This window comes from Heloderma suspectum, chromosome 1 (genome assembly GCF_057233095.1).
Source record: "Heloderma suspectum isolate Gila_16-S chromosome 1, 16-S_ref, whole genome shotgun sequence".
Taxonomy (NCBI): domain Eukaryota; kingdom Metazoa; phylum Chordata; class Lepidosauria; order Squamata; family Helodermatidae; genus Heloderma; species Heloderma suspectum.
The window spans coordinates 379,444,417-379,461,223 of NC_139458.1; the positions used below are offsets into that span (position 1 = coordinate 379,444,417).

Consider the following 16,807-nt stretch of genomic DNA (forward strand, 5'->3'; position numbering starts at 1 on the left):
AACAGAATCTCCCAGCAAGCTAATTTGCTGAGCATAACTGCTTATTTCTGGGCCTCCCACACCCACCTGAAAGCCCTCTTACCCCGCCTCCACTTTTACTCAGAAGACTGCGTGTATTGCCATTTATAGCTCAGCTCAAAGATTAATCTGACTTGACTTTCCTGTTGGAAATGCCCATGTACTCTATGTATCAGAGGAAATATACAAGAAACCAGGCAATTACGTGTCCTTTTCACAGACCTTTCATCTTTTGGCAATAATGAAAATGAGATCCAATTTGAGAATTGGGATGCACATATCCACCCATTTTTGGGAGATGACTGTTTTCTGTAAATTTGTTAAACTACTTATATACTGTGAGTCATCACTAATTCTCACCACAATTACTTAACAAAGCTTTCCCAATACTGTTGGTAACCACATATGCCATGACTGTCAATGTTACTCCTTAGTAGTTTCATGAGTCCTACTGTCTTAGGATGGAGTAGTCAGATGCAAAAGAGGACAGGGCTCCTGCACCTTTAACTGTAGTGTAGAAGAGGGAATTTCAGCAGGTCTCACTTGCATATATGAGAGAGAGAGAGAGAGAGAGAGAGAGAGAGAGAGAGAGAGATTGAGACTGACTGACTGTTGGGAACAAAAAGAGCCTCCAAAAGTCTACCACCAGTGTCACTGTCAAACTGTTAGGAGATAGGTTTTACAGGCTTAGCCCTCAAGAAGCTTCAACTCCCACATGATACATGAAAAACAGAGAGATAATACATAGAAGCAAAGGGCAGAGGCAGCTTGACAGGGTTGAGGAATACTAGGAAAGGCTGGATTTTTATATTTAGGGAAATTGAGGAAACTCCTGTCAGATCTCCCTCTCCAAAAGGGAAGGGTAAAGTTGAGAATTCCTTTTCCCTTATCTACTTCCTTACAATGATGCAATGTACAAGGGCTTCAGCTTGTACCGTCACTAGCTTTAATGGGAAAACATGCTGCTCAGAGTACCACTGTACACAGCCTTTCACTATGGGACTAGTAACATGCAAAGTTGACCCACCTTATGAGAGCAAGCAAGTTGTCGAAAAGTTTCAGGACCTGCACAGAGCAGGGGTTACGGTAGATTGGATTGCCATTAGACATGTACCCAACCACAAAACCTCCAGCCTTTGCCTCTTCCAAGGAAGCGGGCCAACGAGCTCGTTTTACAACTCCCAGAATGGTGTATACACAAAAGCTTATCTGTAGAGAAGCAAACAGACACAGTGGGAATACGGCCAACAAAGGTTCTCTGTCCAGCCCACCAGCTTCTTTCCCAGGTCCTGCCTCTCTCCCCTAGCAGGGAAGATCTTTTATCCCCGATACCCCCCCAGAGATGAATTTAGGCTTTAAAAAAGCCTAATTACCATGCAGGGTGGCCTTTTTGAAGGGGGTGTTGCTGCTTGGGAGGAGAGGGCTATCTCTTCCCTCCCTGAGCATTACAACCCCACCTCAGAAAAGCCCCTCCCACACTGTAATCACTCTTCACTGGTGCCAATGGATGTTTTTTAAAAGCCTAATTGCCATGCACGCGGCATTTTGAGGAGCGGGGAGTGTGTGTGTTGTCTGTGTGAATGAGAAGTGAGATCTGGGCAATGATGTTGGGGGGGACATGCTAGCAGTGGGGTGACCCTGCCCACTGCTTGCTAGGGGCCTGACATGCTTGTCTGGAGCTAATTTGGACCTTGGGCCAAAAAGGGTTCCCTCCACTGCACTGCTTTACAGTGATCACTTCTGACTTGAAAAAAGAAATGTGTTTAACAAGACACCCATAGTCATATATGGTAATGTGGAACTATCTATTAGCAAAGACTATGCCCACCTTCTGAGAAAGGAGTATTCTACAATGTGGCCAAATCCCCCTACCCACCCTTTGCAAGGTCCACACTCTCTCAGATAATTACTACTTACTCTAGAACGGTTCAGGCCACAGGGATCTTCCATGACCGGATCTGCAATTCTGTTATTGGCACCAACGTAGCAGATAAAATCTTCAGGATTCATCAGGACTCTGTCAGAGTGAGAGGAAGAAATCAGTCATGGTGGCGCCTGGGTATAAGCACAAATCTCCTTTGCTCCAAGTAATCAATTTGAGTTGAAGAATTATTACATAAAGTAGCAGCTATGAAATATGGATTCCCTCTTCAGTACAACTTCAGTATTTGGATTGGGAAATGCTTTCTTTTTTGAGGGGAGCATTTTTTGTTGAATGCAGGTTCCCGGGTTGGTCCTTGTACCATTTTTCTGCACACCTCTGAACTCAAAGATACAGGTATGCTAGAACACAGTGCCTTAACAAAATCTTTGCCAACGTGTGTTTCTTACAGATAACCACAATAAAAATGCAGTTAGTTCTAAGATTCTCCTAAGTTCTTGTACCTCTTCATCTCCTCAGACAGCCACAGGGTAGCAACAGGAGACATCAGTTCTTCCAAGAAAGCCTTCTGCCGCTGGTAATCCTTGAACTGGTTGCTAATAAGGACCAAGGCTTCCATGAGAGCACACTTCTCCATCTGGGTCAGGAGCAGCTCATTAGATAGCAGCTGCTTCACATGATTATACAGCATGTCAAAGTTTGGCTAAAACAAACAGATTCAAGCAAGCGTCGGTCAACTGAAAACACCACGCAGAATGACTTCTTGGATACATTCTGCATTCCTACAATGAATATTTGGAGATAAGAGACTGTCCTCATTCAGGATAACTCCACAGACTACGAGGCAGTTTGCATGACACAAGGGTGGTTAATAAGCCATGGTGGCTTGTTAACCACCCCCACGCATGCTGGTTGTGTGCCGGCTGATTTCCCTCAGTACCATTTCCAGGTGCCTGCTGCCATGACATCTGAATCCAATGAAGGTGGGTGGCCGGGTTGGTTAACGAACTACTCAACAGCCCTACAGAAGACCATGGGTTCTGGGTGGTTTACCACAATGACTTATTAACCACCCTCATGCTGTGTGAAACAGGTCTATGATTACTGCAGGAAATACCTGCATTTCCTCCAGTAAACATTTATCATATGGACGTGACATCCCACCCAATTACGTTTTCCAGATGCATATACACTGGTGTCTAAAGATATGTATACACATTACATGTTTGCTATGGAACCCACCAGTGTTCCTTACAACTATCATAATATGGGGAACTGCCCTCAAGTCCCTACTCTAACTTCGAAGCTCTTGCATTCATAAACTGAATCTTATGTCTATTCTACCCCTAAATTTCCCCACCTCTTCCACAAGAGCTCTGGTAACAGTGAAACATGGATGACGGTGATCAGTACCTCGTCCACCCACAACTTCAAACACACACAGGGCCATTATTTAAATGTGATTTTTTATAGACTAGCAATAAAAGATGCACGGTGATCACAGGGAGCTTTAAACCATGAGTATAATGAATGGGATCTGCTCCCACCAATGTAGCTCAAATCAGAGCAATGGCTCCACATTATGTACACATTCAATTCAGTACCAGGACAAGCTGAGGATAATCTCGACACATCTTGATGATTGAGGAGCAGGCATGTCTTCTCACATTTTTCACTGCACGAGTTCTTGGGGCCTGGGAAAGCGAATAAGGAAAACTTCAGAGGAGTAAGTGCAAGAACTGGTATTCAAGAAGATTTTTGTTATACTGACTTTTAGGCTAAAGTGCCTCAACCCCACTGGTACAGTAGTACAAGTAGGCCTGATTGCAGCGATACCTTGCCCCATTTTAGGGTCACAGCAGTCTGCTATAATCTAATAAGATTAGATACTCTGCTATGTAGTTTCATCCATACCCCTTAGTATAGTATGGCTGAAATGAACTTACCTTACTTTCCTCTACAACTTCAAAGGTAACAGAGGCAAAGAGCTAAGGGAACAAGAGCAAAAGTCAGTCATCAATGGCACATTCTTTTGCATGTTCTCTATACTAGTCACCAGTCTATGAATAGCTGCACTAAGTCTAAACATGTTTTTTTAATCAGGCAAGTTGTTCCTGTTTCTATTTCAGCACAAGATAAGGATTTCATCAAGTAGGAGGAGTCCCTTAACACTGACAAGATCAACACCAACAAAACCAAGTGTTCAGATCTTACTGACTCCCTAGGTTTACCAGCGTACTTCCAATTTTCTCCACTTTTAGAACTGAGGGGTACTTGTGAACATACAGATGGACTAGCAGCAATACAGAATCAAGTACCATGCCTCACCCCAACAATTATGAAAACCCCATACACATCCACTCTAACTTCTAAGTATTTAACAGAAACTGTCCATACATTTTTCAGATTTGTCTCGGCAACTGCTGAGGCTTTACCAGACTCTCTATTGATTTAAAACATTTATGTCCCACCTCATTCTGTCTCAAAGTGGCTTACAATAATAAAGACAAACATAACAATGCAGCTAAAACAAACAAAAAGGCACATTTTGATAACACCACAAACAGTAGCACTAAATATATACATCGCACAATTAAAGATACAAATACCCATATGAATAACTAGGTCTTGCAGTCCTTTCTAAACGCCATGAGGGATGTAGTTCAGGGAATCTTCTCTAGTTCTGTTCCACAACTCTAGGGCTATCACTAAAAAAGCCCTGCTTCTTGGTTAGGTTGTCTTGATCTCATGCAGTGATGACACGGAACAAGGCACCCTATGCAGATCTTAACTGATGGTGCAATTGGGGAACATATAGGGAGAGCCAGTCCTGTAGTTCCCAGGACATGAAGGCCTTTACAGGTTAATACCAACACCTGGAATTGTGCCCTGAAATTAACTGATAGTCAGTGCAACTACTGCAAAATTGGTTGTACATGCTCTCCATCCCCATATCCTCCAGATGTGGGCAGCAGCACATTTTATGCCAGCTGATGTTTCTGCATGGTCTTAGAATCATACAGTTGGAAAGCCACTGAGTTCAACCCCCTGCTCAGCGCAGGACTCTTCAAGCATAACACAGTGTAGTGCACACTGCAATATTCACTCTGAGAGGTTACAAAGTGCAGATGAGGAGCAATAGCTCGCTGTTTTAAGAAGGGACACAATCTACACAAAAGATGTGAAAGTGCTCCTGGCCACAACTGCTACTTGTACCTCCAGGTGTAGTGCTCAACACAGAAGTATCCCCAGACTGTGAACCTGTTTCAATGGACCAACAGCAACCCTAGTGACCAGAGGTGAAACTGCCCCGCTCAGAGCATCAAGGGGACTGCATAGCAGTGCTTACCTTAGAAAGAACTTCTGGCAGATATTCTGGCCTGTATGTGACAAATGGAAAGAGTGCGGAGACATTAGAAAGGACACAGGACAGGATGAGGGGATCCTTCGTTTCAAAGCTGAGAACAAGCTGCAGCAGTTCTATGCCATCAGACACTGGGATCTCCTGGAAGAAGAGAAGGAGAAGCGAAAAAGGGTCAATGCACTTCTGCTTTGTAGAATGCCAATGTTTCTTCCTCAGGCAAATCCAAAAGGCTGAGCAACTGCGCCCTTGACTGGAATCTGACAATCCTAACACTTGCAGGAATATCACTTTAGCCTATTAACAAGCTTACATGAAAATATGATCTGGCAGAAAGCGTAATAGGCAAGGTACTTCAAAACACGGATGAGAGTTAAAAATGATTGTTAAGTGGGAACAGTTTTAACAATGGATATTTGGGCTCATTATAACAGGGAATCTGTCATTTCCTTTTCTGGAGAGCTTTCAGCAATATGCTTGTACTTCATGAAAAGCATCTAGCGATTTCAACACAGCTACTGGCACTTACTGAAGCATTTAGTCTGTTGTTCAGCTTTTACCATCACAATAGATATTGAGTCCCATGGATTTGCCATTTTTTAATCTAAAAATTGATTTTGTGTAAATACTAGTACAATGTCTAGCCCTGTGGCATCTGAGCACTGTCCAGAAATAAGGGGAAAAACGCATTTTGAGAAAAATTACTTTGTCCAGACAGACAGAAGAGAATCGCAGAACAGGAACACTGTGATGGCTGCATTTGAAAATAGTAACATGTTTTTTGCTTGTAAAGTTTGTCCTATGTTTTTCTAGCTCATTTTTCTCCCCAGATTAGTAAGTGCTGAGTTTAATCCTTGCAACACATTAACTTTACATTCTGGTCAGCACAAATAGGTGCTGGGCAAGAGACCTGAACTGGATGTAAATAAAGCCCAATCAATATGTTTTCTCTATTGTATACTTGCTGCTGCAAATATGCCCATCCTCAAGTCAGTTCCCAGACTAATAGATAAAAGGTAATATTACCTAAAAGGTAATAGATGAATGCTCTACAATACATGGGTAGTCCAATTACTCAGGCACTTCCCACTTTAGCAGTTTGAACAGAGCGGGTATTAGCAAGGGAGTACTTGTGAGGTAGAACATCTATGCATTATTGGATGCATAAAAGCCAACTACAGGTATGGGGGAGCAGTTTCATAGTGGCAGCCATGCAGGAAAAGTATCATATGAATTGCATCTTCATTATCTGCCATACTTGAGGCTTTCTAGCAGTAGAAATAGAATAATAAAACTACATGCCTATATTCTTTCCTATATTTTGACTCCATTAAAATAGCAAGACTAGAAACACTTCCTTAAAATAGTATTTCCCAAGTGAAAAAAAGCTATTATAAATATAATCGAGACCCTAGAGTTTGTTAGTGCAGGCTACTATTCCCAATGCATGTTCTTCAAGAGATAATGTGGTGCAGTAAGCCAACCAAAGCTGAAAGAAGCAGAAGATTTGGACTTCGTACTTCCTTATCCAGGGTCCGGAACATTGGGCTAATGATGCTCTCCAAGAAAAAGGTCATAGCATCCCACTGAACGAAGGCAGGAGAAAAGATGGAGCAGTGGCTTTCATTAGTTTTAGCTATGAGAAGAAGAGAAAGGAGAACATTAGAACATTTCTGGAGTAGTACAACGTAAGCTTCCTCCTTGGATAAGAATTTACTTTCCCACACCAATTACCAGAGCAAAACGCTCTCAACTATGAATAATTTTGGCTGGAAATAAATGCATTTATAAAATAACTGATTTGATTTTACAGGAAAATTTGGCTGAGTTTATCAGTTTCTTTAGAAGTTGTTTTCATTAATAAGTGACATAAAATTAGATTATGTAGATTAGGTTAGTGGTTAGGTAAAAAGTAGATTAAGCTAGAGAAGGGTTTAGATTTCAACCAAGATCTCTGATCATCATTAACTTTTAAAGGGCCCCCTGTCTAGAAGGCCTAGATTGGAAAAAAAATTAAGAGAAACTACTTGAACAAAGGAAAGAAAAGTAAGCTGTGCACCACTACTGAAGACAGAGTCCTTTCCCTTCTAGTTAAGGGAACTTACAGTTCATGGTTCCAATATCAACAGGAATGGACAGCTGGTATTTCAGCCATTCTCCAGCCATTTGGAAGCCAGTCTGAGGGTCCAGCCGACATGCCATCCTTATGACCTCTCCCTGTTGTGCACGGAAAGCTGCCAAAGAAATGAGACACAAAAGGCCCGGTTTGGAAATAGCAAAAGGTTCTTCTTTAGGAATGCTATCCTCTTCCAAAACTGGAAGCACTGATTGCTGCTGCTCAAGCAGTCCAGCCATACAGAAGGCAGCAACAGCTACCGAAAAGGAATGCTTAGGTGGTAACTCCTTGTTGCTCTCAGTTCAGGACACTAAATCATGAGAAATAAAGTGTATACCCTGCCAAACCCCATCTTTTTGTGTGGATTTTTGGCCAGCTCCAGGCTCCTTGCTGGGCCCACAATTGCTGATGTGCAAGGATGTGGGTACTGCAGGGATTGGTACACACTGGATGAACATCCATTCCCCTTTCACAATCACTGTCTGGATGTGCTTAAAAGAACGTAAGAGCATCCCTGTTGGATCAGACCAGAGGTAGTTTAGCTTCCTGTTTCCCCACAGAAGCCAGACAGGCTTGAAGGAGGGCCACCAGCAGAACATGAAAACTATAGCCATCATGTACTGTTGCCTTCCCAGCAGCTGCTATCCAGTGACATACTGCCTCTAAACCCAGAAATTGCATTTAGCCACCATGGTTGATAGCATTTGATAGGTCTATCATCCACAGAATTATTTAGGTAGGAGTTATGGGGGGCCTTTCAAATGGCAGCACATCTCTCTGCTCCAAAAGGCCCATACAGAGATTCTGTTCATGCTGTTCTAACAAAACTATATGGAGAACACTTCAAGCTACCCTCAACAGTGGTGGGTTTTACTGGAACAAAAGTAACTTACAGTTGAAGAAGCAATTAAAGTCTTCATCACTGTCAAAATCAAAGCGAGAATATTCACAGCTGGGACTGTCGGTCTTTGAAGGAAAACCCACCTGTAAGAAGAAGGGGTGAGAGGTGGAAAACACCATGCAATATGCACTTCCAACTCCAATGGAATCCAGACTCTAAATAATTAGCTTAAAAATAGTAATTCTGCATAGCTCTCTCCCTAGCAGAGTTCTCATGGTATCACAGCAAGATGCTGTCAAGGAAGTGCCTGTTTGAGCCTCCCAAAATGTAACTAGGGCAAAAAGATGGCCTTATGGCACCTTTTTTCCATATTTAATCTGGGAATATTATAGAAATGCAGGTTGCTTACCTGTATTTTATTTATTTATTTATTTATTTCTATACCGCCCAATAGCCGAAGCTCTCTGGGCGGTTCACAAAAACTAAAACCAAACAACACACAATAAAACAATTTAAAATATATAGAACATTAAAACCACAATATAACAATACAATCACAATAAAACCTAGCAGCAGTACAGGAGTTTAAAATACAGATTTAAAACAGCAAAGATAAAAATTTAGAAAGCTAAAATGCCTGGGAAAATAAAAAGGTCTTCACCTGGCGCCGAAAGGAGTACAATGTAGGCGCCAGGCGAACCTCACTAGGGAGCTCATTCCAGAGCCGGGGTGCCACAACAGAAAAAGCCCTCCTCCTAGTAGCCACCCACCTTACTTCCTTCGGCAGGGGCTCACGGAGAAGGGCCGCTGATGATGATCTTAAGGTCCGGGCAGGCACATATGGGAGGAGGTGATCCTTCAGGTAACCTGGCCCCAAGCCGTTAAGGGCTTTGAATGTTAACACCAGCACTTTGAATCGGGCCCGGAAATGGACTGGCAGCCAGTGCAGCTGGAAAAGTACTGGCGTAATATGAGCTCGCAGGCCAGTCCCTGTTAACAATCTTGCTGCCCTATTTTGGACCAGCTGAAGTTTCCGGACCGTTTTCAAAGGCAGCCCCACGTATAACGCATTGCAGTAATCCAGACGAGAAGTTATCAGAGCATGGATAACTGTAGCTAGGCTATCTCTGTCCAGATAAGGGCGTAGTTGGTATACCAGCCTAAGCTGATAAAAAGTGCTCCGTGCCACTGAGTTCACCTGTGCCTCAAGTGACAGTTCTGGATCCAAGAGCACCCCCAAACTACGAACCTGATCCTTTAGGGGGAGTGCAACCCCCTCCAGAACAGGTTGAATATCACCTAGCCGGGCAGACGAACCACCCACTAACAGTACCTCCATCTTGTCTGGATTGAGTTTCAGTTTATTAGCCCTCATCCAGTCCATTACCGTGCCCAGGCACTGGTTCAGAACAGCCACTGCCTCACCTGGTTTTGATGAGAAAGAGAGGTAGAGCTGGGTGTCATCCGCATATTGATGGCACCTCAGCCCACACCTCCGGATAACCTCCCCCAGCGGTTTCATGTAGATGTTAAACAGCATGGGGGATAGAATAGAGCCCTGTGGAACCCCATGGCACAATTGCCATGGCACAGAGCAATAATCCCCCAGCACCACCTTCTGGAATCAGCCATCCAAGTAGGAGCGGAACCACTGTAGTGCAGTGCCTCCAACTCCCAACCCAGACAACCTATCCAGAAGGATACCATGGTCCTTGGAACACATATGGGTTCTGTGCCTGTGCGGAGCCTCGATTCAGGAAACTTCTATAGCTGAGGATCGTTTCGGGCGGGGACCACCCCCCACCGTCCCACTGCGCATGTCCTAATGGTTCCCGCCCAATCCCTCAGTTCCTTGAGACCGCCTAGTGGGACCTCGAAACTGAAGGAAAATCACACCTTGGTACCAGCATTGAAATCAACACTGACACCGAAGTGGGGATGGTGGGTGGGTTGTATGAATACAGAGATGAGCACTCAAAGAACCACAGTTACAGGTGAGCAACCTGCATTTCTTCTTCGTGGTCTCTGTGCATGACACATATGGTGCATAACAACCTCACTTACCGGAGGTGGGTCGGTGCTTCAATGTGAGATCGAAGAGAGAACTGCATAGTCAAAAGCACAGTCTGACCTCGCTCGGACATCGAACTTGTAACATCGCACAAATGTGGATGGCCTCGCCCAGGGTGCAGCTTTGCATAAATCAGGAAAAGTCACTCCTCCGTCAAATGCTACAGATCAGGGGTCCCCAACCCCCAGGCCGCAGACCACTACCGGTCCGTGGCCTGTTAGCAACCGGGCCACAGGGGTGTGCGAAACCCCCTCACCTTGGGTCTGTGGGGGTCTGCGTGGGGGGGGGGAGGCGATCCATCCCGCCCCCCCCCGACTCCTTGTTGGCCCTGGCTGGCTCCGCTCCGCGGCGAGTCTGCGGAGCTGCTGGCCAGCTCCGGCCACTGGTGGACTTCCGGCCACTGGGACACAAATGGCGTCCGCTATGCGGACGCCATTTGTGTCCCTGTTCTTCAAGTAATAGGCTATGTAAATCTTTACGTAGCCGATTACTGCAAACAATAGGGACGCAAATGGCGTCTGCTACATGGATGCCATTTGCGTCCCAGTGGCCTGAAGTCTGCCAGCGAAACTCCGCCCCCCGGTCGGTGGAAAAATGGTCTTCCACAAGACTAGTCCCTTGTGTCAAAAAGGTTGGGGACCGCTACTACAGATGTAGCCACTCCCCTTGCTGCAGATAAGAGCTCACTCAACAACAGTGTCTGACCAGCTACTTCATATGCCAAGTGAATGGTCAGAATGACCCATGAAGCTAGTTGTTGTGATGATACCGGCAGACCTTTCCGCTGCCCTCCATAGCAAAGGAGCCATCTACTGGATTTATGGAACAAGTCAGTGCGTGCCTTGTAAAAAGCCAATGCCCGCTGAACATCAAGCGAATGCAAAGAAAACTCCAACGGTGATGACGGCATTGGGAAGAAGGCTGGAAAAACTATATCCTGCTTCAAGTGAAATTCCGATATTACATTCAGAAGGAAAGTAATGTCTGGTCGGAGATCCACTTTGTCTCTGTGGAATATCAGGTAAAGAGAATCACTTCTCAGTGCACAAAGTTCACTTGACCTTCTTGCTGAAGTAATGGCTACAAGAAAAGCCACTTTCCAAGACAGAAGGCGTAAGTCCACTGAGGCAAGTTGTTCAAACAGTTTAGTCGTGACACATGCAGCACAACCGATAAACTCCACTGAGAAACTGGTCACCGAACCAGTGGCACAATGTTCTTCAGCCCTCTGAGCAACTGTCTTAGCAAGGGATGAGTGAAAAAGGTAAAACCGTCAACTGGCGAATGGAAAGCAGAAATAGCTGTCAAATAAACTCAGATAGAAGAATACTTCAAACCTTTAAGAATTAACAAATGTGAGAAATGAAGAACATACCCCAAAGAACAATGGAGAGGATCTACCTTGTTGGCAGCAGCAAAACTAGAAAACCGAGGAGTGAAGCAACTGAGGATTGAAGCACTGGTCATGAGTACGCAGGACAGAGGGGTTGGCTGAAAGGGCATGCCCTGGCAAAAGTTCTAGACCACTGTCCACCACAAAAGAGATGGTAGAATGTCTGGCACCCACAGTTGAATCCAATGAGCATTCTCTGTTGTGGAAAAAACATGAAGAAACCAATTTTGAAGGGGCCGCATCAGAAGTTGAGCCTACGCCACTACTGATACTATGGCTGCCATAAATCCGAGAAGACATTGGATATAAAAAGCTGTCACTTTCTTCCAATGGAATATTTCTCTGGCTAGGCTGATAATGGCTGACCTCCTGTCCAGTGGAAGATAAGCCCTTCTGGTTCTGGAATCCAGTACAGCCCCAACAAACAGGATGTCTTGAGACAGGTGAAGTTTGGATTTCTCTTTGTTGAGGCACAGACCCAACACCTGTAAAAGGCCGCAAACAAATGCTATTGTTTGAGATAGACCTGATCTGGAATGTCCCACGATTAGCCAATCATCCACATATGGATATACCTTGACTTGCTGAGTCTGTAGGTAGGCGCAGACCACAGCCATGCATTTTGTAAATACCCTTGAGGCCAACTCGAACAGCAGGACCTAAAAATCAAAAAGTCTCTTGACTGATAGTGAAGCAAAGACACTTCTGATGCAAGGGACGGATCACTATATGGAAGTACACATCTTTGGGAACAATCACTGTAAACCATGCACCTTTCTGTAGAAGAGGTAGAATAGCTGTGAGCATGGCCATCCGAAACTTCCTGGTGGAGATGAAGAAGCTTGGATGCCTGAGATGCAGGATCGGTCGAAGCCCTCCATCCCCCTTCGGTACTGTAAAGTAACGGGAATAAAATCCATCTGGCTGTTGGCTTGGCGTCACATGCTGAATTACTCCCTTCTCGAGAAGAGAGTATGCTTCTAGCAGTATTATGTCCAAGAATGTTTTACGGTACCAAGGGAAGGAAGTGCATCGAATTTGATCCTGTATCCTTTACGAACAATAGTTAACACCCAAATGTCTGATGTTACTACTTCATGAAAAAATGAGCCAGGCGAGCTCCAAATAAAGGATCCAGAAGAGGAGGATGAATACAGATCAGCAGAAAGTCAAAAGCGACACTTTGAGGCTGGTTTATTCTTCCCTCAGTTCTGACAAGAATGGCTGGGAAAATAGGAGCATTTGTGCTGGGAGAATGGTTGTTGGCATGTTGTATGGTCAGGGTTCTGATGCGGATGATAGTAAGGCTGTTGTCGAAACCAACGGCATGGCCTGTAAGGTTGTTGGGTCTGCCCAAATCCTATTTTCTTTGCTGTGGTCTTGGTCTTTTGGACATTATCCATCGCCTCATCAGTGCCATTCTTAAACAAACCTGTCCCATCAAAAGGTAGATCCTCAATCTGCGACCTGGCCTCAGGAGTTAAATCAGCCAAATGAAGCCAAGCATGTCTATGAAGCACTACTGCTCCAGCCATGGCCTTCACACCACCATCAGTTTGGTATCTAGCAGTATTTATTTACTGTTTTGACAATTTCAGCGCCTCTGACTGAAACACCCTGGCCAGTTCAAGTTGATCATCTGGTAGATAATCACATAAGGAGCCAAGTTTCTCCCACAAAAAAAGTTGATGTCTAGCCACCATTGCTTGGTAGTTAGAAACACAAAGTACTAACGCTGTGGACAAATAAATCCTCTGACCAAGCAAATCTACCCGATGATCCTCCTTGTCAACTGGTGAAGTGTGCAATTTCTGTGATTTCCCCTGTGAAGACTCCACTATAATAGAATTTGGTTTGGGGTGTGTAAACAGAAAGCTAGCATCCTTTTCTTGCTCTCTGTACATCGACTACAATCATTTAGAAGTCAGAGCCATTGAAGATGGAGCTTTCCATGAGAGATGTACTGTCTGTAGCAAGGTGGGAAGAAACGGTATCGCTACTGGAGCCAAAGACTCCGTATAGACGGCATCAAACACCAGATCTTGTATCTTCTCCATAGGCTGCTGAGTTTCAATTCCCAGCAATAGTGTCATACAAAGTACTTGATCAGTAAAATGTCAGATGGTGATGCTCTTTCTTGAGCACAGATATCATTGGGGAAGAAATGGAAGGTGGCACCGACAAATAGGAAGTGGAATCGGATTGATAGTCTTCAGCATCCAACTGTTGGGTCGTTACGGCCGCAAAAGGTTCTTTTGGTTATGGAACCTGTACCAGCGATGGAACTGAAGGAGATACCTCCTGGTGTGACTCATGATGTTTATTCATCAATGATGACGAATGCGGTGGGACCGTTGGAGGAAGAAAATCATGCACCAGTGGTGGAGGTGGAGAGGCTCACTCCACTGGAGGCCAGGAGAGCGATGCCGACAGGGTTGTTCAGTATTGGGCACAGGCACTCCAAGGTATTGCATGCAATCATAATATCTGTCTCGATCCCGACATTCCCAATCATCCCAATAATTTGGTCTCTGTGGTGGGTCATGGTAATTGCAGCATCGATCCAATCTCGCAACAGTGATCTAGATCTTATGTGATAATCCCTATTCCCATAGAAAACCACCCTGTGATCCAATTGGAGAGAGCATAGAGATTCTGGGGATCTTTTCTTCAAGTGCGGAAATCTGGATGAAATGTCGGTGGAGGGCAGGCTTGTACCCGAACAGGCATAGTCATATGTGATCAAACAGGTGAAGGATCACATATTTCACCCTCTGATATCAATAACGAATGACCCAGATCCACAGTCTATACTGAAGCTATCGGTACCGACATCGAAGTAGTCAGGCTAGGTGAGTCTAACAACAGTGGAGAAGGAGGAATAGACAGTTTTTCCTCCTCCTCCTCTGTCTTCTTCTTCTTCTTCTTCCATCTTTGCTTTTCTATAGGCAGTTTTGAAGCTTTTGCTTTTTTAGTGAGCTTCTTTGTCACCATGAATGACAAAGAACGCCCAGGTGTTGGCGGGTCTGTCCGTTCCTTAGTCGAAGTTGACTGCTTCGGCAACATGGGTCACGGTGAAGCCAATCTCAAGTATTTAGTAGCTGCCTCCGAAACATGAGACCTCTGCTCCTTGGGAGCATCCACCGCTTCCAGAACCTTCCAAAGAGCTGCCTCCAGTCTGTCGGCCCGGTTTTTAAGAGCCTGTTTTGAGAAGTACTGGCAATATGGGCACACTTCAACCATGTGAGCTTCTCCTAAGCAGAAGAGGCACAAAGAATGCTCGTCCACGGGGGGTAACTTACTCCCACAATGAACACACTTTTGAAAAGGGGCCCATAGGGACATCCGCCTGAGGCAGATAACGATCAACGATCACAAACACGAATGAAACAAAAAACGCGAAAGAGATAGAATAACGATACCAGAAGAAAAGCTAGAATAAAATGAAAAGAAAATTGAACCTCAGCAATAAGAAGAATGATCAAACTGACACAGGATGTTTCCATCAAGGCAACCACTACGGTGTTCAAAAGAGAGCTGAGGGATTGGGCGGGAACCATTGGGACATGCGCAGTAAGACGGTGAGGGATAGTTCTTGCCCAAAACAATCCTCAGCTACAGAAGTTTCCTGAATTGAGGCTTTGCGCAGGCACAGAGCCAATATGTGTAATGCATAGGGACCACGAGGAACCAAGGATTTTAGAGGCCTGCTATTAGAGTTTACAGAAGAAAAAGCCTGAAAAAAACCAGACGGTTCTCCCTTTGGCCCCTAGCACAGTCGGTCAACGCATAATCTCATGTACTGCATTGACTGGAAGAGCAGAAATTGTTGTATGTTGAATTGTTGTTCAACCTTCTGGCTGAATTATTATTATTATTATTATTAATTGCATTTCTATACCGCCCCATAGCTGAAGCTCTCTGGGCAGTGAAGAGAAGTGGTCAGGAAGTTATTTGCCCCCTGCCCTGCCTTCCCCATTCAACAGCCTCTCACATATACCAGGGGATTCCTTCTTCACTCTGAAAACTATCCTTTTTTATCCTTGCTTTATTGTGTTTTGTAGTTTGAAATTTCAAATTTTGTATGCTGCCTTGGGATAGTTCTCCCTAAAAGGTGGCTTATAAATCTTGTTGTTGTTGTTCAGTCGTGTCCGACTCTTCGAGACCCCATGGACCATAGCACACCAGGCCTTCCTGTCCTGCGCTCTCACCTAGAGTGGTGCTCAAGTCCATATTCATTGCATCAGTGATGCTATCTAGCCATCTCATCCTCTGCCGTCCCCTTCTCCTTTTGCCTTCAGTCTTTCCCAGCATCAGGGTCTTTTCTACAGAGTTTTCTCTTCGCATTAGGTGGCCAAAATATTTGAGCTTCAGCTTCAGTATCTGTCCTTCCAATGAGCACTCAGGGTTAGTTTCCTTTAGGACGGACTGATTTGACCTCCTTGCAGTCCAGGGGACTCGTAACAGTCTTCTCTAGCACCACAGTTCAAAAGCATCAATTCTTCGGCGCTCAGCCTTCCTTACAGTACAGCTCTCACAGCCATACGTTACTACTGGGAAAACCATAGCTTTGATTATGCGGACCTTTGTCGGCAAGGTGATGTCTCTGCTTCTTACTATGCTGTCTAGGTTTGCCATAGCTTTCCTCCCAAGGAGCAAGCTTCTTTTAATTTCATGGCTACAGTCACCGTCTGTGGTGATCTTGGAGCCCAAGAAAGTAAAATCTGTCACTGCTTCCATTTCTTCCCCTTCCATATGCCAGGAAGTGATGGGGCCAGATGCCATGGTCTTAGTTTTGTTAATGTTGAGTTTCAAACCAGCTTTTGCACTCTCCTCTTTCACCCTCAACAAGAGGCTCTTGAGATACTCTTCGCTTTCTGCCATTAAGGAGGTATCGTCTGCGTATCTGAGGTTGTTGATAATTCTCCCAGCAATCTTAATTCCAACCTGTGATTCATCCAACCCGGCGTTTCTCATGATGTACTCTGCATATAAGTTAAATAAGCAGGGTGACAATATGCAGCCTTGTTGTACTCCTTTCCCAATTTGGAACCAATCGGTTGTTCCATGTCTGGTTCTTACTATTGCTTCTTGACCCTCGTACAAGTTTTCTCAGGAGACAGGT

At 44.7% G+C, this 16,807-nt stretch overlaps 1 protein-coding gene across 5 annotated transcripts in view; it reads right to left on the minus strand.

The window, feature by feature from the left end:
• The window catches only part of XPO5 (exportin 5), a 63,303-nt gene that overhangs the window by 28,789 nt on the left and 17,707 nt on the right, over nucleotides 1-16,807 (minus strand). For all 5 annotated transcript variants that reach the window (XR_014786849.1, XM_084828432.1, XM_084828433.1 and 2 more), the window contains 9 exons: nucleotides 8,271-8,361; nucleotides 7,367-7,495; nucleotides 6,782-6,897; nucleotides 5,250-5,405; nucleotides 3,847-3,888; nucleotides 3,505-3,594; nucleotides 2,404-2,603; nucleotides 1,936-2,035; nucleotides 1,046-1,227 (listed from right to left, as the gene is read on the minus strand). Coding sequence is in view for 4 of the 5 variants with exons in the window: in XM_084828432.1 (XP_084684558.1) it covers nucleotides 1,046-1,227; nucleotides 1,936-2,035; nucleotides 2,404-2,603; nucleotides 3,505-3,594; nucleotides 3,847-3,888; nucleotides 5,250-5,405; nucleotides 6,782-6,897; nucleotides 7,367-7,495; nucleotides 8,271-8,361 (1,106 nt within the window). In the remaining variant the exon portion in view is untranslated. The remainder of the gene's footprint in view (nucleotides 1-1,045; nucleotides 1,228-1,935; nucleotides 2,036-2,403; nucleotides 2,604-3,504; nucleotides 3,595-3,846; nucleotides 3,889-5,249; nucleotides 5,406-6,781; nucleotides 6,898-7,366; nucleotides 7,496-8,270; nucleotides 8,362-16,807) is intronic.